Source organism: Lampetra fluviatilis, chromosome 72, assembly GCF_964198595.1.
Source record: "Lampetra fluviatilis chromosome 72, kcLamFluv1.1, whole genome shotgun sequence".
NCBI classification, from domain to species: Eukaryota; Metazoa; Chordata; class Hyperoartia; order Petromyzontiformes; family Petromyzontidae; genus Lampetra; species Lampetra fluviatilis.
The window spans coordinates 285,700-311,789 of NC_136346.1; the positions used below are offsets into that span (position 1 = coordinate 285,700).

The window sequence follows — 26,090 nt, forward strand, 5'->3', positions numbered from 1 at the left end:
GTGTCTCACTGTGTCTCTGTGTGTCTCACTGTGTCTCTGTGTGTCTCACTGTGTCTCTGTGTGTCTCACTGTGTCTCTGTGTGTCTCACTGTGTCTCCGTGTGTCTCACCGTGTCTCCGTGTGTCTCACCGTGTCTCTGTGTGTCTCACTGTGTCTCTGTGTGTCTCCGTGTGTCTCACTGTGTCTCTGTGTGTCTCACTGTGTCTCTGTGTGTCTCCGTGTGTCTCACTGTGTCTCTGTGTGTCTCACTGTGTCTCTGTGTGTCTCACTGCGTCTCTGTGTGTCTCACTGTGTCTCCGTGTGTCTCTGTGTGTCTCAACGTGTCTCCGTGTGTCTCACCGTGTCTCCGTGTGTCTCACTGTGTCTCACTGTCTCTCTGTGTGTCTCACTGTGTCTCTGTGTGTCTCCGTGTGTCTCTGTGTGTCTCAACGTGTCTCCGTGTGTCTCACCGTGTCTCCGTGTGTCTCACTGTGTCTCTGTGTGTCTCACTGTGTCTCTGTGTGTCTCACTGTGTCTCCGTGTGTCTCTGTGTGTCTCAACGTGTCTCCGTGTGTCTCACCGTGTCTCCGTGTGTCTCACTGTGTCTCACTGTCTCTCTGTGTGTCTCACTGTGTCTCACTGTCTCTCTGTGTGTCTCACTGTGTCTCTGTGTGTCTCACTGTCTCTCTGTGTGTCTCACTGTGTCTCTGTGTGTCTCACTGTCTCTCTGTGTGTCTCACCGTGTCTCTGTGTGTCTCAGTATGGGCGGGGTGCTGCCTGTCTCCGTGTGTCTCTGTGTGTCTCTGTGTGTCTCTGTGTGTCTCTGTGTGTCTCACTGTGTCTCACTGTGTCTCTGTGTCTCTGTGTGTCTCTGTGTGTCTCACTGTGTCTCACTGTGTCTCTGTGTGTCTCTGTGTGTCTCACTGTGTCTCTGTGTCTCACTGTGTCTCTGTGTGTCTCTGTGTGTCTCAGTATGGGCGGGGTGCTGCCTGTCTCCGTGTGTCTCTGTGTGTCTCTGTGTGTCTCACTGTGTCTCACTGTGTCTCTGTGTGTCTCTGTGTGTCTCACTGTGTCTCTGTGTCTCACTGTGTCTCTGTGTGTCTCTGTGTGTCTCAGTATGGGCGGGGTGCTGCCTGTCTCCGTGTGTCTGCACGTGGAGTCTCTGGGCGCCACGAGGAGACAGAGACACGTCTCGTGGCTCTGTCTCTCTGTGTGTCTCTCTGTGTGTCTCACTGTGTGTCTCACTGTGTCTCACTGTGTGTCTCTGTGTCTCTGTGTGTCTCTGTGTGTTTCTCTGTGTGTCTCTGTGTGTCTCACTGTGTCTCTGTGTCTCTGTGTGTCTCACTGTGTCTCTGTGTGTCTCTGTGTGTCTCTGTGTGTGTCTCTGTGTGTTTCTCTGTGTGTCTCTGTGTGTCTCTGTGTGTCTCACTGTGTCTCTGTGTCTCTGTGTGTCTCACCGTGTCTCTGTGTGTCTCTGTGTGTCTCACTGTGTCTCTGTGTGTCTCTGTGTGTGTCTCTGTGTGTTTCTCTGTGTGTCTCTGTGTGTCTCTGTGTGTCTCACCGTGTCTCTGTGTGTCTCTGTGTGTCTCACTGTGTCTCTGTGTGTCTCACTGTGTCTCTGTGTGTCTCACCGTGTCTCTGTGTGTTTCTCTGTGTGTCTCTGTGTGTCTCTGTGTCTCACTGTGTCTCACTGTGTCTCTGTGTGTCACTGTGTGTCTCTGTGTGTCTCACTGTGTCTCTGTGTCTCTGTGTGTCTCACCGTGTCTCTGTGTCTCACTGTGTCTCTGTGTGTCTCTCTGTGTGTCTCACTGTCTCTCTGTGTGTCTCACTGTCTCTCTGTGTGTCTCACTGTGTCTCTGTGTGTCTCTGTGTGTCTCTGTGTCTCACTGTGTCACTGTGTCTCTGTGTGTCTCACTGTGTCTCTGTGTGTCTCTGTGTGTCTCTGTGTGTCACTGTGTGTCTCACCGTGTCTCCGTGTGTCTCACCGTGTCTCCGTGTGTCTCACTGTGTCTCACTGTGTCTCACTGTGTCTCTGTGTGTCTTTGTGTGTCTCTGTGTGTCACTGTGTGTCTCTGTGTGTCTCACTGTGTCTCTGTGTGTCTCTGTGTGTCTCAGTATGGGCGGGGTGCTGCCTGTCTCCGTGTGTCTGCACGTGGAGTCTCTGGGTGCCACGAGGAGACAGAGACACGTCTCGTGGCTCTGTCTCTCTGTGTGTCTCACTGTGTCTCACTGTGTCTCTGTGTGTCTCAGTGTGTCTCAGTATGGGCGGGGTGCTGCCTGTCTCACTGTGTCTCTGTGTGTCTCTGTGTGTCTCAGTATGGGCGGGGTGCTGCCTGTCTCCGTGTGTCTGCACGTGGAGTCTCTGGGCGCCACGAGGCGACTGAGACACGTCTCGTGGCTCTGTCTCTCTGTGTGTCTCACTGTGTCTCTGTGTCTCTGTGTGTCTCAGTATGGGCGGGGTGCTGCCTGTCTCCGTGTGTCTCTGTGTGTCTCTGTGTGTCTCACTGTGTCTCACTGTGTCTCTGTGTGTCTCTGTGTGTCTCACTGTGTCTCTGTGTCTCACTGTGTCTCTGTGTGTCTCTGTGTGTCTCTGTGTGTCTCAGTATGGGCGGGGTGCTGCCTGTCTCCGTGTGTCTGCACGTGGAGTCTCTGGGCGCCACGAGGCGACTGAGACACGTCTCGTGGCTCTGTCTCGCCTGGGGACTCGGCACGGCGCTCGCCGGAGCCCTCGGCACCGCCACGCTGCACACCTACGGTGAGGCGCACATCCTCACCTCTACACACTCACCTGTACACACTCACCTGTACACACTCACCTGTACACACTCACCTGTACACACACCCACACACTCACCTACTCACTCAGCTACACACTCACCTACTCACCTGTATACACACTCACCCACACCCTGCACACCTACGGTGAGGCGCACATCCTCACCTCTACACACTCACCTGTACACACTCACCTGTACACACTCACCTGTACACACTCACCTGTACACACACCCACACACTCACCTACTCACTCAGCTACACACTCACCTACTCACCTGTATACACACTCACCCACACCCTGCACACCTACGGTGAGGCGCACATCCTCACCTCTACACACTCACCTCTACACACTCACCTGTACACACTCACCTACACTCACCTGTACACTCACCTGTACACTCACCTACTCACTCAGCTACACACTCACCTGTACACACACCCACACACTCACCCACACACTCACCTGTACACTCACCTACTCACTCAGCTACACACTCACCTACTCACCTGTATACACACTCACCCACACCCTGCACACCTACGGTGAGGCGCACATCCTCACCTCTACACTCACCCACACACTCACCACTCACTCACACACTCACCTACACACTCACCCACACACTCACCAACACACTCACCAACACACTCACCAACACACTCACTCACCCACACACTCACCCACACACTCACCCACACACTCACCCACACACTCACCCACACACTCACCCACACACTGACCGCCACCCTGCACACCTACGGTGAGGGGCACATCCTCACCTCTACACACACTCACCTACTCACCTACACACTCACCTGTACACACACCTGTACACTCACCTGTACACTCACCTACTCACCTACACACTCACCTACTCACCTACTCACCTACACACTCACCACCTACACACTCACCTACACACTCACCACCTACACACTCACCTACACACTCACCACCTACACACTCACCTACTCACATACACACTCACCTACACACTCACCTACACACTCACCTACACACTCACCTACACACTCACCACCTACACACTCACCTACACACTCACCACCTACACACTCACCTACACACTCACCCACACTCACCTGTACACTCACCTACTTACCTACTCACCTACACACTCACCTACACACTCACCTACTCACCTACACACTCACCACCTACACACTGACCACCTACACACTGACCACCTACACACTCACCACCTACACACTCACCTACTCACCTACTCACCTACACACTCACCTACACACTCACCTACTCACCTACACACTCACCACCTACACACTGACCACCTACACACTGACCACCTACACACTCACCACCTACACACTCACCTACTCACCTACTCACCTACACACTCACCTACACACTCACCTACTCACCTACACACTCACCACCTACACACTGACCACCTACACACTCACCACCTACACACCCACACACTCACCGCCACGCTGCACACCTACGGTGAGGAGCACCTGGGACACATACTCACCTGTACACACTCACCTGTACACATTCACTTGTACACACACTCACCTACTCACCTGTACACACACTCACCTACTCACCTGTACACACACTCACCTACTCACCTGTACACACTCACCTCTACACACTCACCTGTACACACTCTCACACTCACCTGTACACACTCACCTCTACACACTCACCTCTACACACTCACCTGTACACACCCTCACACACTCACCTGTACACACTCACCTGTACACACTCACCTCTACACACTCACCTGTACACACTCACACTCACCTGTACACACTCACCTGTACACACTAACCTGTACACACTCACCTCTACACACTCACCTGTACACACTCACCTGTACACACTCTCACACACTCACCTGTACACACTCACCTCTACACACTCACCTGTACACACTCACCTGTACACACACTCACATACTCACCTGTACACACTCACCTCTACACACTCACCTGTACACACTCTCACACACTCACCTGTACACACTCACCTCTACACACTCACCTGTACACACTCACCTCTACACACTCACCTGTACACACTCTCACACTCACCTGTACACACTCACCTCTACACACTCACCTGTACACACTCACCTGTACACACACTCACATACTCACCTGTACACACTCACCTCTACACACTCACCTGTACACACTCTCACACACTCACCTGTACACACTCACCTCTACACACTCACCTGTACACACTCTCACACACTCACCTGTACACACTCACCTCTACACACTCACCTCTACACACTCACCTGTACACACACTCACATACTCACCTGTACACACACTCACCTACTCACCTACACACTCACCGCCACGCTGCACACCTACGGTGAGGAGCACCTGGGACACATACTCGCCTGTACACATTCACTTGTACACACACTCACATACTCACCTGTACACACACTCACATACTCACCTGTACACACACTCACATACTCACCTGTACACACACTCACATACTCACCTGTACACACACTCACATACTCACCTGTACACACACTCACATACTCACCTGTACACACACTCACCTACTCACCTGTACACACACTCACCTACTCACCTACACACTCACCGCCACGCTGCACACCTACGGTGAGGGGCACCTCCTCACTCACCTGTACACTCACCTACACACTCACCTGCACACTCACCTACTCACTCACCCACACACTCACCCACACACTCACCCACACACTCACCCACACACTCACCCACACACTCACCCACACACTCACCCACACACTCACCCACACTCGCCACACTCACCCACACTCTCACCAGGCTGGAGTGAGGACATGAGGTGGGGTGGACAATCTGCGTGGCGAGTCTTCGTGGGGGTCTCTCTGCTGCCCGGAGCGGCGGCCATCGCCACCCTCAGCCTCCTCACCACCGAGAGCCCACTCTACCTTCTACAGGTGGGCCCACTGTCTAAAGTAGCAGTGTAGAGAGCCCACTCTACCTTCTACAGGTGGGCCCACTGTCTAAAGTAGCAGTGTAGAGAGCCCACTCTGCCTTCTACAGGTGGGCCCACTGTCTAAAGTGGTGGTCTAAAGAGCCCACTCTGCCTTCTACAGGTGGGCCCACTGTCTAAAGTAGTAGTGTAGAGAGCCCACTCTGCCTTCTACAGGTGGGCCCACTGTCTAAAGTAGTAGTGTAGAGAGCCCACTCTACCTTCTACAGGTGGGCCCACTGTCTAAAGTAGTAGTGTAGAGTAGTGGTGGTGGTCTAGAGTGGTAGTCTAGAGTAGTGGTGGTGTAGAGAGCCCACTCTACCTTCTACAGGTGGGCCCACTGTCTAAAGTAGTAGTCTAGAGAGCCCACTCTGCCTTCTACAGGTGGGCCCACTGTCTAAAGTGGTGGTCTAAAGAGCCCACTCTGCCTTCTACAGGTGGGCCCACTGTCTAAAGTAGTAGTCTAGAGTAGTGGTGGTGGTCTAGAGTGGTAGTCTAGAGTAGTGGTGGTGTAGAGAGCCCACTCTACCTTCTACAGGTGGGCCCACTGTCTAAAGTAGTAGTGTAGAGAGCCCACTCTGCCTTCTACAGGTGGGCCCACTGTCTAAAGTGGTGGTCTAAAGAGCCCACTCTACCTTCTACAGGTGGGCCCACTGTCTAAAGTAGTAGTGGTGGTGGTCTAGAGTGGTGGTGTAGAGTGATAGTGGTGGTGGTTGTGGTGGTGGTGGTTGTGGTGGTTTATATTAGTGATAGTGGTGGTGATAGTGGTTGTGGTGGTTGTGGTGGTGGTTGTGGTGATAGTGGTGGTGGTTATTGTGTGTCTGCAGTGTGGGAGACACGAGGCTGCGTGGAGTGATGGTTGTGGTGGTGTAGAGTGATAGTGGTGGTGGTTGTGGTGGTGATAGTGGTGGTTGTGGTGGTGGTGGTTGTGGTGGTGATAGTGGTGGTGGTTGTGGTGGTGATAGTGGTGGTGGTTGTGGTGGTGGTGGTTGTGGTGGTGATAGTGGTGGTGGTTGTGGTGGTGATAGTGGTGGTGGTTGTGGTGGTGGTGGTTGTGGTGGTGATAGTGGTGGTGGTTGTGGTGGTGGTTGTTGTGGTGGTGGTTGTGGTGGTTGTGGTGATAGTGGTGGTGGTTGTGGTGATAGTGGTGGTGGTGTAGAGTGGTGGTGATGGTGGTGGTTGTGGTGGTGGTTGTGGTGGTGATAGTGGTGGTGGTTGTTGTGGTTGTTGTGGTGGTGGTTGTGGTGATAGTGGTGGTGGTTGTGGTGGTTGTGGTGATAGTGGTGGTGGTTGTGGTGGTTGTTGTTGTGGTTGTTGTGGTGGTGGTTGTGGTGATAGTGGTGGTGGTTGTTGTGGTTGTTGTGGTGGTGGTTGTGGTGGTTGTGGTGATAGTGGTGGTGGTGTAGAGTGGTGGTGATGGTGGTGGTTGTGGTGGTGGTTGTGGTGGTGATAGTGGTTGTTGTGGTTGTTGTGGTGGTGGTTGTGGTGGTGGTTGTGGTGGTGGTTGTGGTGGTTGTGGTGGTTGTGGTGATAGTGGTGGTGGTTGTGGTGGTTGTTGTTGTGGTTGTTGTGGTGGTGGTTGTGGTGATAGTGGTGGTGGTTGTGGTGGTTGTGGTGATAGTGATGGTGGTTGTGGTGGTTGTTGTTGTGGTGGTTGTGGTGGTTGTGGTGATAGTGGTGGTGGTTGTTGTGGTTGTTGTTGTGTCTGCAGTCCGGGAGACACGAGGCTGCGTGGATGGCGCTGAAGCAAATCCACGACACCAACGCCAAGGGGAGGGGCCACCCAGAGGAGGTCTACCCGGTGAGTGGGGGGGGGTGAAGTGGGGGGGGTGAGTGGGGGGGGTGAGTGGGGGGGGGTGAGTGGGGGGGGGTGAGTGGGGGGGGGTGGGTGAGTGGGGGGGGGTGAGTGGGGGGGGGTGAGTGGGGGGGGTGAGTGGGGGGGGGGTGAGTGGGGGGGGTGAGTGGGGGGGGGTGAGTGGGGGGGGGGGGTGAGTGGGGGGGGGTGAGTGGGGGGGGTGAGTGGGGGGGGTGAGTGGGGGGGGTGAGTGGGGGGGGGTGAGTGGGCCGGGGTGAGTCGGGGGGGTGAGTGGGGGGGGGGTGAGTGGGGGGGGTGAGTGGGGGGGGTGAGTGGGGGGGGGTGAGTGGGGGGGGTGAGTGGGGGGGGTGAGTGGGGGGGGGTGAGTGGGGGGGGTGAGTGGGGGGGGTGAGTGGGGGGGGGGGGTGAGTGGGGGGGGGGGTGAGTGGGGGGGGTGAGTGGGGGGGGTGAGTGGGGGGGGTGAGTGGGGGGGGTGAGTGGGGGGGGTGAGTGGGGGGGGTGAGTGGGGGGGGGTGAGTGGGGGGGGGTGAGTGGGGGGGGGGGTGAGTGGGGGGGGGTGAGTGGGGGGGGTGAGTGGGGAGGGTGAGTGGGGGGGGGTGAGTGGGGGGGGGGGTGAGTGGGGGGGGTGAGTGGGGGGGGGTGAGTGGGGGGGTGAGTGGGGGGGGTGAGTGGGGGGGTGAGTGGGGGGGGTGAGTGGGGGGGGGTGAGTGGGGGGGGGGGTGAGTGGGGGGGGTGAGTGGGGGGGGGTGAGTGGGGGGGGTGAGTGGGAGGGGGGTGAGTGGGGGGGGTGAGTGGGGGGGGTGAGTGGGGGGGTGAGTGGGGGGGGGGTGAGTGGGGGGGGTGAGTGGGGGGGGTGAGTGGGGGGGGGGGGTGAGTGGGGGGGGTGAGTGGGGGGGGGTGAGTGGGGGGGGGTGAGTGGGGGGGGTGGGTGAGTGGGGGGGGTGGGTGAGTGGGGGGGGTGAGTGGGGGGGGGGTGAGTGGGGGGGGTGAGTGGGGGGGGTGAGCGGGGGGGGGGGGTGAGTGGGGGGGGTGAGTGGGGGGGGGGTGAGTGGGGTGGGTGAGTGGGGGGGGTGGGTGGGGGGGGGGTGAGTGGGGGGGGTGAGTGGGGGGGGGTGAGTGGGGGGGGGTGAGTGGGGGGGGGGTGAGTGGGGGGGGTGAGTGGGGGGGGTGAGTGGGGGGGGTGAGTGGGGGGGGAGTGGGGGGGGTGGGTGAGTGGGGGGGTGAGTGGGGGGGGGTGAGTGGGGGGGGTGAGTGGGGGGGGTGAGTGGGGGGGGGGGTGAGTGGGGGGGGTGAGTGGGGGGGGGTGAGTGGGGGGGGGGTGAGTGGGGTGGGTGAGTGGGGGGGTGAGTGGGGGGGGTGAGTGGGGGGGGGTGAGTGGGGGGGGTGAGTGGGGGGAGGGGTGAGTGGGGGGGGGGTGAGTGGGGGGAGGGGTGAGTGGGGGGGGGTGAGTGGGGGGGGTGAGTGGGGGAGGGGTGAGTGGGGGGGGGGGTGAGTGGGGGGGTGAGTGGGGGGGGTGAGTGGGGGGGGGTGAGTGGGGGGGGGTGAGTGGGGGGGGGTGAGTGGGGGGGGGGTGAGTGGGGGGGGGGTGAGTGGGGGGGGTGAGTGGGGAGGGGTGAGTGGGGGGGGGTGAGTGGGGGGGGTGAGTGGGGGGAGGGGTGAGTGGGGGGGGGGTGAGTGGGGGGAGGGGTGAGTGGGGGGGGTGAGTGGGGGGGGTGAGTGGGGGGAGGGGTGAGTGGGGGGGGGGTGAGTGGGGGGAGGGGTGAGTGGGGGGGGTGAGTGGGGGGAGGGGTGAGTGGGGGGGGTGAGTGGGGGGAGGGGTGAGTGGGGGAGGGGTGAGTGGGGGGGGGGTGAGTGGGGGGGGGGGTGAGTGGGGGGGGTGAGTGGGGGGGGGGTGAGTGGGGGGGGTGAGTGGGGGGGGGTGAGTGGGGGGGGTGAGTGGGGGGGGTGAGTGGGGGGGGTGAGTGGGGGGGGGTGAGTGGGGGGGGTGAGTGGGGGGGTGAGTGGGGGGGGTGAGTGGGGGGGGTGAGTGGGGGGGGGTGAGTGGGGGGGGTGAGTGGGGGGGGTGAGTGGGGGGGGGGGGGTGAGTGGGGGGGGTGAGTGGGGGGGGGGTGAGTGGGGTGGGTGAGTGGTGGGGGTGAGTGGGGGGGGGGGTGAGTGGGGGGGTGTGAGTGGGGGGGGGTGAGTGGGGGGAGGGGTGAGTGGGGGGGGGTGAGTGGGGGGAGGGGTGAGTGGGGGAGGGGTGAGTGGGGGGGGGTGAGTGGGGGGGGGGGGTGAGTGGGGGGGGTGAGTGGGGGGGGGTGAGTGGGGGGGGTGAGTGGGGGGGGGGTGAGTGGGGGGGGTGAGTGGGGGGGGTGAGTGGGGGGGGTGATGGGGGGGTGAGTGGGGGGGGTGAGTGGGGGGGGGTGAGTGGGGGGGGTGAGTGGGGGGGGTGAGTGGGGGGGGGGGTGAGTGGGGGGGGGTGAGTGGGGTGGGTGAGTGGGGGGGGTGAGTGGGGGGGGGGTGAGTGGGGGGGGGTGAGTGGGGGGGGGTGAGTGTGGGGGGGGGGGGTGAGTGGGGGGGGTGAGTGGGGGGGGTGAGTGGGGGGGGTGAGTGGGGGGGGGTGAGTGGGGGGGGTGAGTGGGGGGGGTGAGTGGGGGGGGTGAGTGGGGGGGGTGAGTGGGGGGGGGGGTGAGTGGGGGGTGAGTGGGGGGGGGGGTGAGTGGGGGGGGTGAGTGGGGGGGGTGAGTGGGGTGGGTGAGTGGGGGGGGTGAGTGGGGGGGGTGAGTGGGGGGGGGGGGTGAGTGGGGGGGGGGGGTGAGTGGGGGGGGGGGTGAGTGGGGGGGGTGAGTGGGGGGGGGTGAGTGGGGGGGGGGTGAGTGGGGGGGGGGTGAGTGGGGGGGTGAGTGGGGAGGGGTGAGTGGGAGGGGTGAGTGGGGGGGGTGAGTGGGGGGGGGTGAGTGGGGGGGGGGTGAGTGGGGAGGGGTGAGTGGGGGGGGGGTGAGTGGGGGGAGGGGTGAGTGGGGGGGGGGTGAGTGGGGGGAGGGGTGAGTGGGGGGGGTGAGTGGGGGGGGGTGAGTGGGGGGGTGGTGAGTGGGGGGAGGGGTGAGTGGGGGGGGGGTGAGTGGGGGGAGGGGTGCAGTGGGGGAGGGGTGAGTGGGGGGGGGGTGAGTGGGGGGGGGGTGAGTGGGGGGGGTGAGTGGGGGGGGGTGAGTGGGGGAGGGGTGAGTGGGGGGGGTGAGTGGGGGGGGGGTGGGGGGGGGTGAGTGGGGGGAGGGGTGAGTGGGGGAGGGGTGAGTGGGGGGGGGTGAGTGGGGGGGGTGAGTGGGGGGGGGTGAGTGGGGGGGTGAGTGGGGGGGGGTGAGTGGGGGGGTGAGTGGGGGAGGGGAGGGGTGGGGGGAGGGGGTGAGTGGGGGAGGGGTGAGTGGGGGGGGTGAGTGGGGGGGGGTGAGTGGGGGGGGTGAGTGGGGGGAGGGGTGAGTGGGGGGGGTGAGTGGGGGGAGGGGTGAGTGGGGGAGGGGTGAGTGGGGGGGGTGAGTGGGGGGGGGGTGAGTGGGGGGGGGTGAGTGGGGGGGGGGGGGTGAGTGGGGGGAGGGGTGAGTGGGGGGGGTGAGTGGGGGGGGTGAGTGGGGGGGGTGAGTGGGGGAGGGTGAGTGGGGGGGTGAGTGGGGGGGGTGAGTGGGGGGGGTGAGTGGGGGGGGGTGAGTGGGGGGAGGGTGAGTGGGGGGGGGTGAGTGGGGGGGGTGAGTGGGGGGGGGGTGAGTGGGGGGGGTGAGTTGGGGGGGTGAGTGGGGGGGTGAGTGGGGGGGTGAGTGGGGGGGTGAGTGGGGGGGTGAGTGGGGGGGGTGAGTGGGGGGGGGTGAGTGGGGGGGGTGAGTGGGGGGGGGTGAGTGGGGGGGGTGAGTGGGGGAGGGGTGAGTGGGGACGGGTGAGGTGAGTGGGTGGGTGAGTGGCACGGGCTAGAGAAGAGATGCAGTGATGTGGTACAGGAGGAGGACGTGGAGCTGAGTGGACTTGCCGATGACAAGTGCCAGGCTAGGTGCCAGGCTAGGTGCCAGGCTAGGTGCCAGGCTAGGTGCCAGGCTAGGTGCCAGGCTAGGTGCCAGGCTAGGTGCCAGGCTAGGTGCCAGGCTAGGTGCATCTGTGCTGGTCATGATTGACACACACGCGCCACAACCAGGGGGAGGGGTAGAAACCGGTCCGAACCGGTCGGGCCAACGGCAGTTGGAACCCCTCTGAGGGGGGGGGGGCTGGGGGAGCTACAATCCCCCAGAGCCCCGCCCCTCAGGAGCAAGAAACCGGTCTGAACCGGTCGGGCCAACGGCGGTTGGAACCCCTCTGAGGGGAGGGGCTCTGGGGGAGCTACGATCCCCCAGAGCCCCGCCCCTCAGGGAGGGAGTATATAAGGCGGGTCCCTGAGAGCGCGAGTCAGTCCGCCTCAAGCCGAAGCCAGAAGCCGCCGGAAGAAGAAAAAGAAGACCCTGGACCCCAAGCCAACGACGTCCTTCTGAGGGCCGGGGCTCAGTGCCGGTGCTGGTGGTCGAGAGGCTAGGAGCCTGAGGTTCCCTCGGCCTGATGCCCTTGTGAGGGAGGCCGGGTCTGGACGGGCCAGTGGTCAAGGACCCAGCGGTGGGTCAACCTCCCCTAGGTGTAGCCAGCCAGAAGGCGGGAGTAGACAGAGTTGTAGGTACGATGGCCCAGAGGCTGTACCTGCCCAGGTTGTGGGCGAAAGGGGCCATTACCTCTTTGTGTTGGGGATTAGTGTAACTTCCGATGTAAAGCTTTCGTGACTGCAGGGATTCATCTTCTTGGTTCTTTCGGTAAAGTCGTCACGTAGAATGGAAATAATAAAATAATAATAAAACATAGTAAGATACAATTCTCACGACGTTTCGGCCACAACGCAAGCAGCCGTCCTCAGGTGAAGAACAGGTCTGTCGGAAAGACAGCGTCTGAATGAGACGCTGTCTTTCCGACAGACCTGTTCTTCACCTGAGGTCTGTCGGAAAGACAGCTGTCGTAACGTGCACCTAGCCTGGCACAAGCTGTCTTTCCGACAGACCTCAGGTGAAGAACAGGTCTGTCGGAAAGACAGCGTCTCAATCAGAAAGACAGCGTCTGAATGGACACCACCAAGCTTTGCAGCGTGTTCTTCACCTGAGGACGGCTGCTTGCGTTGTGGGCCGAAACGTCGTGAGAATTGTATTTTATAATGTTTTCATTTTTATTATTTCCATTCTACGTGACTTCACCGAAAGAACCAAGAAGATTAGTGTAAACTGTTTGGTGAAATAAAGCGTGTTGCCTCTACAAAGGCTCGGTGTCCCTCCAAGAACATTACACATACACGTGTCCCCTTGTCTCTGTGCGTGTGCAGGTGACAGACTTGTCCCAGCTGGGAGTGACTCTGCCGGTCCCCCAGGGCGACCTCAACGAGCTGAAGTCGGAGACTGGGACTTGGTTACAGAGACTCAGAGTGCGATCCCTAGCTCACGTCTCGCAGGCGAGTCTCGGACTCACTCACAGAGACTCACACAGAGACTCACACAGACTCACACAGAGACCCACAGAGACCCACAGACTCACACAGAGACCCACAGAGACCCACAGAGACCCACAGAGACCCACAGAGACTCAAACAGAGACCCACAGAAACCCACAGAGACCCACAGAGACCCACAGACTCACACAGAGACTCACACAGAGACTCACACAGAGACTCACACAGAGACGCACACAGAGACTCACACAGAGACTCGCACAGAGACTCCCACAGACTCACACAGACTCACTCACACAGACTCACACAGAGACCCACAGATTCACACAGACCCAGAGACTCACACAGAGACCCACAGACTCGCACAGAGACCCACAGACTCGCACAGAGACTCACAGACTCACACAGAGACCCACAGACTCATCACAGAGACCCACAGACTCACACAGAGACGCACAGACTCACACAGAGACGCACAGACTCACACAGAGACGCACAGACTCACACAGAGACGCACAGACTCACACAGAGACGCACAGACTCACACAGAGACGCACAGACTCACACAGAGACCCACAGACTCACACAGAGACCCACAGACTCACACAGAGACCCACAGACTCACACAGAGACCCACAGACTCACACAGAGACCCACAGACTCACACAGAGACCCACAGACTCATCACAGAGACCCACAAACTCATCAGAGACCCACAGACTCACAATCAGTGCACTATGATTCATATCGGTGACCCTATGACCCTATGACCTATGACCTATGACCCTGTTTCCAGGCTTTCCGGAGTCTCCCAGTCCTCTTCTCTCCGGAGCTCAAGGCCTCCACCCTGTGGCTGCTACCGATGTGGTTTAACCTCTCATTCAGGTGATGATGGGCTTCCAAATCCCCATCGTGAGCGGCTGGGTTGGGTGGGTGTGGAGCGGTGGTGCAGCGGTTAGCGCGCCGCGCGATCCGTACCCGTCCTGGGACTCCCTAGGTCGACTCGGCCTCAAATGAGTACCTGGTGCGGTGTGCAGTAAACATCGCTAGCACTGGGGAGACAAAGGCGGTCGGGCGTGGTGCTGGCCACCCACCCCCTCGTGTGCCGTGCCGGCCTTCATAGGTGCTCGCTAACAGCACTTGCCCCTAAAGTATGTTAAGGCTATACGGGGGATCTTTGTTATATTTGTGTGTGTGTCTCTGTGTGTGTGTCTCTGTGTGTGTCTCTGTGTGTGTGTGTCTCTGTGTGTGTGTCTCTGCGTGTCTCTCTCTCTGAGTGTGTGTGTGTGTGTCTGTGTGTGTGTGTCTGTGTGTGTGTGTCTCTGTGTGTGTCTCTGTGTGTGTGAGTGTCTCTGTGTCTCCGTGTGTGTCTCTGTGTGTCTCTCTCTCTGTGTGTGTCTCTGCGTGTGTCTCTGTGTCTCTGCGTGTGTCTCTGTGTCTCTGCGTGTGTCTCTGCGTGTGTCTCTGTGTCTCTGCGTGTGTCTCTGAGTGTCTCTGTGTGTCTCTGCGTGTGTCTGTGTGTCTCTGCGTGTGTCTGTGTGTCTCTGCGTGTGTCTGTGTGTCTCTGTGTGTCTCTGTGTGTCTCTCTCTCTGCGTGTGTCTCTGTGTGTGTCTCTGTGTGTGTGGGTGTCTCTGTGTCTCCGTGTTTGTCTCTGTGTGTCTCTCTCTCTGTGTGTGTCTCTGCGTGTGTCTGTGTGTCTCTGTGTGTCTCTGTGTCTCTGCGTGTGTCTCTGTGTGTCTCTGCGTGTGCAGCCTGTGTGGTCTGTGCTGCTGGGCACCTGCCCAGCTCGAGTGGACGCTGCACGAGGGCCGCGTCCGCGAGTTCCGCGGCGAGACGGTGGTGGAGCCCTGTTCAACTTCTCGCTGCACAACCAGAGACACGTCTCGTGTGTCTACAGGGGAGACAGGTACAGAGAGACACGGGGAGAGACACGGGGAGAGACACGGGGAGAGACACGGGGAGAGACACACGGAGAGACGCACGGAGAGACGCACGGAGAGACGCACGGAGAGACACACGGAGAGACACACGGAGAGACACACGGAGAGACACACGGAGAGACACACGGAGAGACACACGGAGAGACACACAGAGAGACACACAGGGAGACGGTGGTGGGAGCCCTGTTCAACTTCTCGCTGCACAACCAGAGACACGTCTCGTGTGTCTACAGGGGAGACAGGTACAGAGAGACACGGGGAGAGACACGGGGAGAGACACGGGGAGAGACACGGGGAGAGACACGGGGAGAGACACGGGGAGAGACACGGGAGAGACACACGGAGAGACACACGGAGAGACACACAGAGAGACACACAGGGAGACGGTGGTGGGAGCCCCTGTTCAACTTCTCGCTGCACAACCAGAGACACGTCTCGTGTGTCTACAGGAGAGACACGGGGAGAGACACGGGGAGAGACACGGGGAGAGGCACGGGGGAGAGGCACGGGGAGCCGGGAGAGACACGGGGAGAGACACGGGGAGAGACACGGGGAGAGACACGGGGAGAGACACGGGGAGAGACACGGGGAGAGACACGGGGAGAGACACGGGGAGAGACACGGGGACACAAATAGTTGCTGTGTGGTTGCTATGTGATTGCTATGTGATTGTCTGTGTGGTTGCTATGTGGTTGCTATGTGGTTGCTATGTGTGGTTGCTATATGGTTGCTATGCGGCTGTCTGTGGTTGCTATGCGGCTGTCTGTGGTTGCTATGCGACTGCCTGTGGTTTTCTGTGGTTGCTATGTAGTTGCTATGCGGCTGTCTGTGGTTGCTATGTGGTTGCTATGTGCGGTTGCTATGTGCGGTTGCTATGTGTGGTTGCTATGCGGTTGCTATGTGGTTGCTATGTGATTGTCGGTGTGGTTGCTATGTGGTTGCTATGCGGCTGTCTGTGGTTGCTATGTGGTTGCTATGTGTGGTTGCTATGCGGTTGCTATGCGGTTGCTATGTGGTTGCTAGGTTCGTGGGTATCCACCTGTACGCGGTGCGCTTTGAGGACTCGTGGTTTGAGTCGTGCCTCTTTGACGACGTCTCCTCGTCGCGCCTCGTCTTCCACAACTGCACCCTCAGGGACACCCTCTTCATCAACACGGGTCAACCACCACCACCACCACCACAACCACAACTACCACCACAACCACTACAACTACCACCACCACCACTACAACTACCACCACATCCAACACAACCACCACCACCACCACTACAACTACCACCACATCCACCACCACAACTACCACCACATCCAACACAACCACCACCACCACCACAACCACAACTACCACCACATCCAACACAACCACCACCACATCCAACACAACCACCACCACATCCAACACAACCACCACCACCACCACTACAACTACCACCACATCCAACACCACCACAACCACCACCACAACTACCACCACCACATCCACCACCACAACCACCACAACCAACACCACTACAACCACATCCAATACCCGCCATTCCCCACTAAGTTATAGTGCCATCACCACGACGCTTGTGCCAGGCTAAGTGCACCTTGAGGCTACCACGTGAAGTGGCAGGAGGTCACGGGGCAGACCCAGAAGGTGCCACGGGTCGACTGACCGAGATGACCGAGATGACTGGCTGATGCACCACCTGTGCCCCCTACTGTGCCAACTTGCTGTGCTTTAGCCACCCGGCGCTCCGCTCGTTGTTGTGAGCGTCGCTCCTCCGCCCTCCGTTGTTGTTGGAGGGCGACTGCCTCCAACTGCCCAGTAGCGTCCTTCACGAGCCTCCTCCACAGAGGCCGATCTTGACACCGCTGGTACCGGTCATCGGCAAGTCCACTCAGCTCCACGTCCTCCTGTACCACATCACTCCATCTCTTCTCTACCCCGTGCCGCGCCCGTTTAGCCCCCTCGATCCGGCCGAACAAAAGCTGTTTAGGCATGCGGTGGCTGGGCATGCGGGCTACATGACCCAGCCAACGCAGCCTTGCCTGCCGGAGGAGCTCACCGATGGGACTTTGACCAGATCTTTCAAGGATCTGTGAGCTCCTCACACAATCCAGCCTGCAGGTTAAACCCAGGATGGATCGTAGGCCGGCAAGTCTAGATGTTTGCAACTTTCATCAGCTAGCTGAGACCGTGCCACTGCGAGTTTGAATGGAGTCCGTGTCTTCCCCCCCCCCCCCCGTGTCTCCCCCCCCGTGTCTCCCCCCCGTGTCTCTCCACCAGTGTCCCCCCCCCCGTGTCTCCCCCCCCGTGTCTCTCTCGTGTCTCTCACCCCCCCCCCCCGTGTCTCTCCCCCCCCCGTGTCTTTCCCCCCGTGTCTCTCCCCCCGTGTCTCTCCCCCCGTGTCTCCCCCCCCCCCGTGTTTCTCTCGTGTCTCTTCCCCCGTGTCTCCCCCCCGTGTCTCCCCCCCCCCGTGTCTCCCCCCCCCCCCCCCCGTGTCTCCCCCCCCCGTGTCTCCCCCCCCCCGTGTCTCCCCCCCCCCGTGTCTCCCCCCCGTGTCTCCCCCCCGTGTCTCTCTCCGTACAGATATCCCCAGATCGGCGTTTCAAGACAGCGTCCTCATCAACACCACCTTCCTCACCCGCAGGGGTGAGGAGAGGGGTGAGGAGGGTGAGGAGAGGGGTGAGGGGGAGAGTGAGGAGAGGGGTGAGGAGGGTGAGGAGAGGGGTGAGGGGGAGAGTGAGGAGAGGGGTGAGGAGGGTGAGGAGAGGGGTGAGGGGGAGAGGGGTGAGGAGAGAGGTGAGGAGAGGGAGAGAGAGAGGGAGGGGGAGAGGGGTGAGGAAAGGGGTGAGCAGAGGGGTGAGCAGAGGGAGAGGGAGGGGGAGAGAGGTGAGGAGCGGGGTGAGGAGCGGGAGAGAGAGAAGGGTGAGGAGCGGGGTGAGGAGCGGGGTGAGGAGGGGGAGAGGGAGGGGGAGAGGGGTGAGGAGGAGGGTGAGGAGAGTGAGGGGGACGAGGTGAAGAGGGAGAGGGAGGGTGAGCTGCGTGGTGAGCAGACACGGGTGAGGGACTGCGGCGGCCCCAGTGCATTGTGGGTGTTCCTCACCAGCGCCATCGCCTCGCTCGCTGCACTGCCCGGAGCTACGCTCACCACGCTCACCACCCTCACCACACTCACCCGCACCCTGCCTCGCCTACTGGGTAAGCTCACCACACTCACCACACTCACCTCACCACACTCACCACACCACCCTCACCACGCTCACCACCCTCACCACGCTCACCACCCTCACCACGCTCACCACCCTCACCACGCTCACCACCCTCACCACGCTCACCCGCACCCTGCCTCGCCTACTAGGTAAGCTCACCACCCTCACCACACTCACCACACTCACCACACTCACCACACTCACCACACTACACTCACCACACTCACCACCCTCACCACGCTCACCACGCTCACCACCCTCACCACGCTCACCCGCACCCTGCCTCGCCTACTGGGTAAGCTCACCACACTCACCACACTCACCTCACCACACTCACCACACCACCCTCACCACGCTCACCACCCTCACCACGCTCACCCGCACCCTGCCTCGCCTACTGGGTAAGCTCACCACACTCACCACACTCACCACCCTCACCACGCTCACCACCCTCACCACGCTCACCACCCTCACCACGCTCACCACCCTCACCACGCTCACCACCCTCACCACGCTCACCCGCACCCTGCCTCGCCTACTGGGTAAGCTCACCACACTCACCTCACCACCCTCACCACGCTCACCCGCACCCTGCCTCGCCTACTGGGTAAGCTCACCACACTCACCTCACCACACTCACCACACCACACTCACCACACTCACCACACTCACCACCCTCACCACGCTCATCCGCACCCTGCCTCGCCTACTGGGTAAGCTCACCACACTCACCACGCTCACCACCCTCACCACGCTCACCCGCACCCTGCCTCGCCTACTGGGTAAGCTCACCACCCTCACCACGCTCACCACCCTCACCACGCTCACCACGCTCACCACCCTCACCACGCTCACCACGCTCACCACGCTCACCACGCTCAGCACGCTCACCACCCTCACCACGCTCACCACCCTCACCACGCTCACCACCCTCACCACGCTCACCACCCTCACCACGCTCACCACCCTCACCACGCTCACCACGCTCAGCACGCTCACCACCCTCACCACCCTCACCACGCTCACCACGCTCACCACCCTCACCACGCTCACCACCCTCACCACGCTCACCACGCTCAGCACGCTCACCACCCTCACCACCCTCACCACGCTCACCACCCTCACCACCCTCACCACGCTCACCACGCTCACCACGCTCACCACACTAGACTCACGACACTCGCCACGCTCACCACACTCACCACCCTAGACTCACCACACTCACCACCCTAGATTCGCCACGCTCACTACCCTCACCACACTCACCACACTACGCTCACCACGCTCACCACACTACGCTCACCACGCTCACCACACTACGCTCACCACACTCACCACACTCACCACGCTCACCACCCTCACCACACTCACCACACTAGACTCACCACCCTCACCACACTCACCACACTAGACTCACCACACTCACCACACTACGCTCACCACGCTCACCACACCACACTCACCACACTCACCACACTACGCTCACCACGCTCACCACACCACGCTCACCACACTATGCTCACCACACTCACCACGCTCACCACACCACGCTCACCACACTAGACTCACCACCCTCACCACACCACACTCACCACCCTCACCACGCTCACCACACCACCCTCACCACACTAGACTCACCACACTCACCACACTACGCTCACCACACTCACCACGCTCACCACACCACACTCACCACACTCACCACACTCACCACGCTCACCACGCTCACCACCCTCACCACACTCACCACACTAGACTCACCACACTCACCACACTACGCTCACCACGCTCACCACACCACACTCACCACACTCACCACACTACGCTCACCACGCTCACCACACCACGCTCACCACACTATGCTCACCACACTCACCACGCTCACCACACCACGCTCACCACACTAGACTCACCACCCTCACCACACCACACTCACCACCCTCACCACGCTCACCACACCACCCTCACCACACTAGACTCACCACACTCACCACACTACGCTCACCACACTCACCACGCTCACCACACCACACTCACCACACTCACCACACTCACCACGCTCACCACGCTCACCACCCTCACCACACTCACCACACTAGACTCACCACACTCACCATGCTCACCACACCACGCTCACCACCCTCACCACCCTCACCACACTAGACTCACCACACTCACCACGCTCACCACACCACGCTCACCACGCTCACCACTCACCACACTAGACTCACCACACTCACCACACTACGCTCACCACGCTCACCACGCTCACCACACCACACTCACCACCCTCACCACGCTCACCACCCTCACCACACTACGCTCACCACGCTCACCACACTACACTCACCACACTCACCACCCTCACCACACCACACTCACCACCCTCACCACACCACACTCACCACGCTCACCACACTCACCACCCTCACCACACCACACTCACCACCCTCACCACACCACACTCACCACCCTCACCACACCACACTCACCACCCTCACCACACCACACTCACCACCCTCACCACACCACACTCACCACCCTCCCCACACCACACTCACCACCCTCACCACACCACACTCACCACCCTCACCACACCACACTCACCACCCTCACCACACCACACTCACCACCCTCACCACACCACACTCACCACCCTCACCACACCACACTCACCACCCTCACCTCACCACACTCACCACGCTCACCACACCACACTCACCACCCTCACCACACCACACTCACCACCCTCACCACACCACACTCACCACCCTCACCACACCACACTCACCACCCTCACCACACCACACTCACCACCCTCACCACACCACACTCACCACCCTCACCACACCACACTCACCACGCTCACCACACCACACTCACCACCCTCACCAGACCACACTCACCACCCTCACCACACCACACTCACCACCCTCACCACACCACACTCACCACCCTCACCACACCACACTAACCACCCTCACCACACCACACTCACCACCCTCACCACACCACACTCACCACCCTCACCACACCACACTCACCACCCTCACCACACCACACTCACCACCCTCACCACACCACACTCACCACCCTCACCACACCACACTCACCACGCTCACCACACCACACTCACCACGCTCACCACACCACACTCACCACCCTCACCACACCACACTCACCACCCTCACCACACCACACTCACCACCCTCACCACACCACACTCACCACCCTCACCACACCACACTCACCACCCTCACCACACCACACTCACCACCCTCACCACACCACACTCACCACCCTCACCACACCACACTCACCACCCTCACCACACCACACTCACCACCCTCACCACACCACACTCACCACCCTCACCACACCACACTCACCACCCTCACCACACCACACTCACCACCCTCACCACACCACACTCACCACCCTCACCACACCACACTCACCACCCTCACCACACCACACTCACCACCCTCACCACACCACACTCACCATACCACGCTCACCACGGTACCCTCACCACACTGGTTGTGTGGTGTGGTGGTGGTGTGGTGGTGTGGTGGTGGTGTGGTAGTAGTAGTGGTGGTGTAGTAGTGGTGGTGTAGTAGTAGTAGTGGTGGTGTAGTAGTGGTAGTGGTGGTGGTGGTGTAGTAGTGGTAGTGGTGGTGTAGTAGTGGTGGTGTAGTAGTAGTAGTGGTGGTGTAGTAGTAGTGGTGTAGTAGTAGTAGTGTAGTAGTGGTGGTGTAGTAGTGTAGTAGTAGTAATGGTACACTACTGCTGCAGGCTTCCTGCTGCTGGTGCTGAGTGCACTACCTGCCCTGGCGGTGTGCGCGGTGGGCGAGGGCTCCACGCTGCTGCTGCTGTGCTGCTCTACGGCGCTCGCCCTGCCAGCCAGCGCCACCCTCCTCACCCTCTCCAGCGAGACCTACCCCACTAGCACACGGTGAGCGGGTGGGTGGGTGGGTGAGTGAGCGGGTGGGTGGGTGAGTGGGTGAGTGAGTGGGTGAGTGGGTGGGTGGGTGAGTGGGTGGGTGAGTGGGTGAGTGGGTGGGTGGGTGAGTGGGTGGGTGGGTGGATGAGTAGGTGGGTGGGTGAGTGAGTGGGTGGGTGGGTGAGTGGGTGGGTGGGTGGGTGAGTGGGTGAGTGAGTGGGTGAGTGGGTGGGTGGGTGAGTGGGTGGGTGAGTGGGTGAGTGGGTGGGTGGGTGAGTGGGTGGGTGGGTGGATGAGTAGGTGGGTGGGTGAGTGAGTGGGTGGGTGGGTGAGTGGGTGGGTGGGTGGGTGAGTGGGTGAGTGGGTGAGTGGGTGGGCGAGTGGGTGGGCGAGTGGTTGAATGGGTGGGTGGGTGGGCAAGTGGGTGAATGGGTGGGTGGGTGGGCGGGTGGGTGGGTGGGCGGGCGAGTGGGTGGGTGAGTGAGCGGACGAGCGAGTGGACGATCGAGCGAGTGTCTCTCCCTGCGTGTGCCCTGCTGCTGTACCAGTGCGTGTGCGCTGGGCCTGCTGTGTGCGTGCGGCCGCCTGGGCGAGCTGCTGGGCGCCCTGGTGGCGTCTCCGCTGAGCGGCGCCGCTGCCGCCGAGCGGCTGTTGCTCTCGCTGCTGCTGGGGCCGCCACTCGCCGGGGCGGCGGTCGCGGCGCTGAGACGGGGAGACCGCAAGGAGCGCAGGGAGATCGACTGAGAGAGAGACGCGGAGACACACACGCGGAGACACGGGGACACACGCGGAGACACGGGGACACACGCGGAGACACACGCGGGGACACAGAGACACACGCGGAGACACAGAGACACACGCAGAGACACACGCGGAGACACACGCGGAGACACACGCGGAGACACACGCGGAGACACACGCGGAGACACACGCGGAGACACACGCGGAGACACACGCGGAGACACACGCGGAGACACACGCGGAGACACACGCGGAGACACGCGGAGACACACGCGGACACACACGCGGAGACACACGCGGAGACACACGCGGGGACACACGCGGAGACACACTCGGAGACACACGCGGAGACACACGCGGAGACACACGCGGGGACACGGGGACACACGCGGAGACACACGCGGAGACACAGAGACACACGCGGAGACACATGCGGAGACACACGCGGAGACACACACGGGGACACACGCGGAGACACGGAGACACACACGGAGACACACGCGGAGACACGCGGGGACACGGGGACACACGCGGAGACACGGAGACACACGCGGAGACACACGCGGAGACACACGCGGAGACACACGCGGAGACACGGAGACACACGCGGAGACACACGCGGAGACACGGGGACACACGCGGAGACACACGCGGAGACACGGAGACACACGCGGAGACACACGCGGGGACACGGAGACACACGCGGAGACACAGAGACACACGCGGAGACACGGAGACACGGAGACACACGCGGAGACACACGCGGGGACACGGGACACACGCGGAGACACAGAGACACACGCGGAGACACGGAGACACACGCGGAGACACACGCGGAGACACGGAGACACACGCGGAGACACACGCGGGGACACAGAGACACACGCGGAGACAAGGAGCGCCGGGAGATCAACAGAGAGAGAGACGGAGAGACACGCGGGAGACACGGGGAGACACAGACACGGGGACACAGACCTCTGGGAACACAGACACACGTGGAGACACACGTGGGACACAGAAACACACGCGGAGACACGGGGACACGGAGACACAGGGACACACATTTGACCTCTGGGGGCACAGACACACGTGGGGTCACGGACACACATTAGGATACACACACATGGGAAAACGCACACACACGGACACAACAACAACAACAACAGCCACTCGCCACTAAGTGGCGGTGACGTCACCACGACGCTTGTGCCAGGCCATGTGCACCTTGAGGCCACGTGAAGTGTCGAATGCCCGCTGGCAGGAGGTCACGGGGCAGACCCAGCAGGTGCCACGGGTCGACTGACCGAGATGACCGAGATGACTGGCTGATGCACCACCTGTGCCCCCTACTGTACCAACTTGCTGTGCTTTAGCCACCCGGCGCGCCGCTCGTTGTTGTGAGCGTCGCTCCTCCGCCCTCCGTTGTTGCTGGAGGGCGACTGCCCCCAACTGCCCAGTAGCGTCCTTCACGAGCCTCCTCCACTGAGGCCGATCTTGACACCGCTGGTACCGGTCATCCTCTTGTACCGCATCACTGGTCTCAGACTCTGGATCGCCTTCAGTACTTCCTCAACAGATGACACTTCAGACAGCCACTCACAGGGGGTGACTTCCCCCTCCAATATTTGAGGCACTGCAGCCCAGCCTGAGGGATTTTCCCTCCCAAGAATTCACAGAAATGCTCTGCAAATTTGCAAACCTGTTCCTGAGGATTGGAGATGGGACCACCGTTTTTTCCCCTAATGATGGTAATAGGTGTGGTGCTGCAGGTTACTTTTTTGATGGAGTTAAATAGCAGACTCCATCTCCTCAGCAACCCGAGACCACCACCCATCCTTGCAGCGCCTCACGGCTCTCCGAACCTCCGAGCGAAGGCTGCGGTAAGCCTCCTCATTCTCCGACGTTGGATGCTGTAGCCGATGAGAGTGGGCCTGTCGCTTTTTCTCAGCCAGCTTGAACACCTCCTCTGTCAGCCAGGGTCTCTGGGGAGGTCTGGACCGCATACCCAAAGCACCCATTGCAGCTGCCTGAGTCACAGTCCTAAACCTCGCCCATTTACCCTCCACATCTGGAGGAGTGGGGGACGATGCCAACCCCAGCTGCAAGCGATGATGAAATTCTCGCTTGCAACGTCCATCAGCTAGCTGAGACCAGGCCACCTTAGGTTGGAATGGGGTCCTGGGTGTACACCCACCACCGGAGTGGAAGAATGGCAGGCGCATCTTACAGATGACTAGTCGATGGTCAGAGGGCAGATCAGCTCCACGGTAGGTCCTGGTGTCAAGGACATGGGCTCGCATCCGCTGGTCCGTCACTACGTAGTCCAGCAGATGTTCTTGCTTGGACCCGGCATGCATCCATGATGTTGTGTGGATGCGCCGATGCCGGAACAGCGTGTTGGTAATTACAAGCCCATGGGCTGCACAGAAATCTAGCAGCCTCCTACCGTTGTTATTGAGCTGATCTGGCCCATGCCTTCCAATCACTCCAGACCAGGTGCCAGCATCATGACCAACTCGGGCATTGAAGTCACCCAACAAGATGACTCTATCCCGAGAGGCCAATTTAACTAGCACCTGTGACAGGAGGTCATAGAAGGCATCTGACTCATCGGCCTTGCCTGCATCCCTCCACGGATGTTCGTCTTCGGTGGGGGCATAAGTAACCACGACCACCACTCCTCGCCTCCGGTTGATGGGAAGGCGAGCCCAAAGTAGCCTGGGGCTTACAGCTTCCCACACCTCACCGCCACGCTCCCACGCCCTCTTCATTCTTTTGTTCAGAAGAAGAGCCACTCCCTGTTGTTTGGCAGTCTCCTGCCCTGAGTAGAGGACTGTCCACCCCTCACGGTGGCAGGAGCCAGAGCCGGTCCACCGGACCTCCTGAATACCGCAGAGATCCAGGCGGTACCGGTCCAGCTCCCGACACAGACATACAGGGACACAGACACACACGTGGACACGTACACACATACACACACGTGGGGACACGTACACACAGACACACACGTGGGGACACGTACACACATACACACGCGTGGGGACACGTACACACAGACACACACGTGGGGACACGTACACACAGACACACACGTACACACGGACACATACACAGACACACACACATGTGGACACGTACACATAGACACACACGTGGGGACACGTACACACAGACACGTGTGGACATGCAACTCCGTCGCCGTTCGTCCTCCAACAA

General features: G+C 60.6%; 1 protein-coding gene across 1 annotated transcript; it reads left to right on the plus strand.

The window, feature by feature from the left end:
- Positions 1-2,587: 2,587 nt before the first annotated feature.
- On the plus strand, positions 2,588-22,877 carry LOC144953159 (synaptic vesicle glycoprotein 2B-like). The gene is made up of 11 exons (XM_078883719.1): positions 2,588-2,734; positions 5,590-5,723; positions 7,470-7,559; positions 12,928-13,053; positions 13,847-13,935; positions 14,803-15,029; positions 15,146-15,233; positions 16,015-16,148; positions 17,568-17,630; positions 22,094-22,145; positions 22,682-22,877. The coding sequence occupies exons 2-11, from the start codon at positions 5,604-5,606 to the stop codon at positions 22,875-22,877; spliced, it is 1,185 nt and encodes a 394-aa protein (XP_078739845.1). The 5' UTR covers positions 2,588-2,734; positions 5,590-5,603.
- Positions 22,878-26,090: the final 3,213 nt, after the last annotated feature.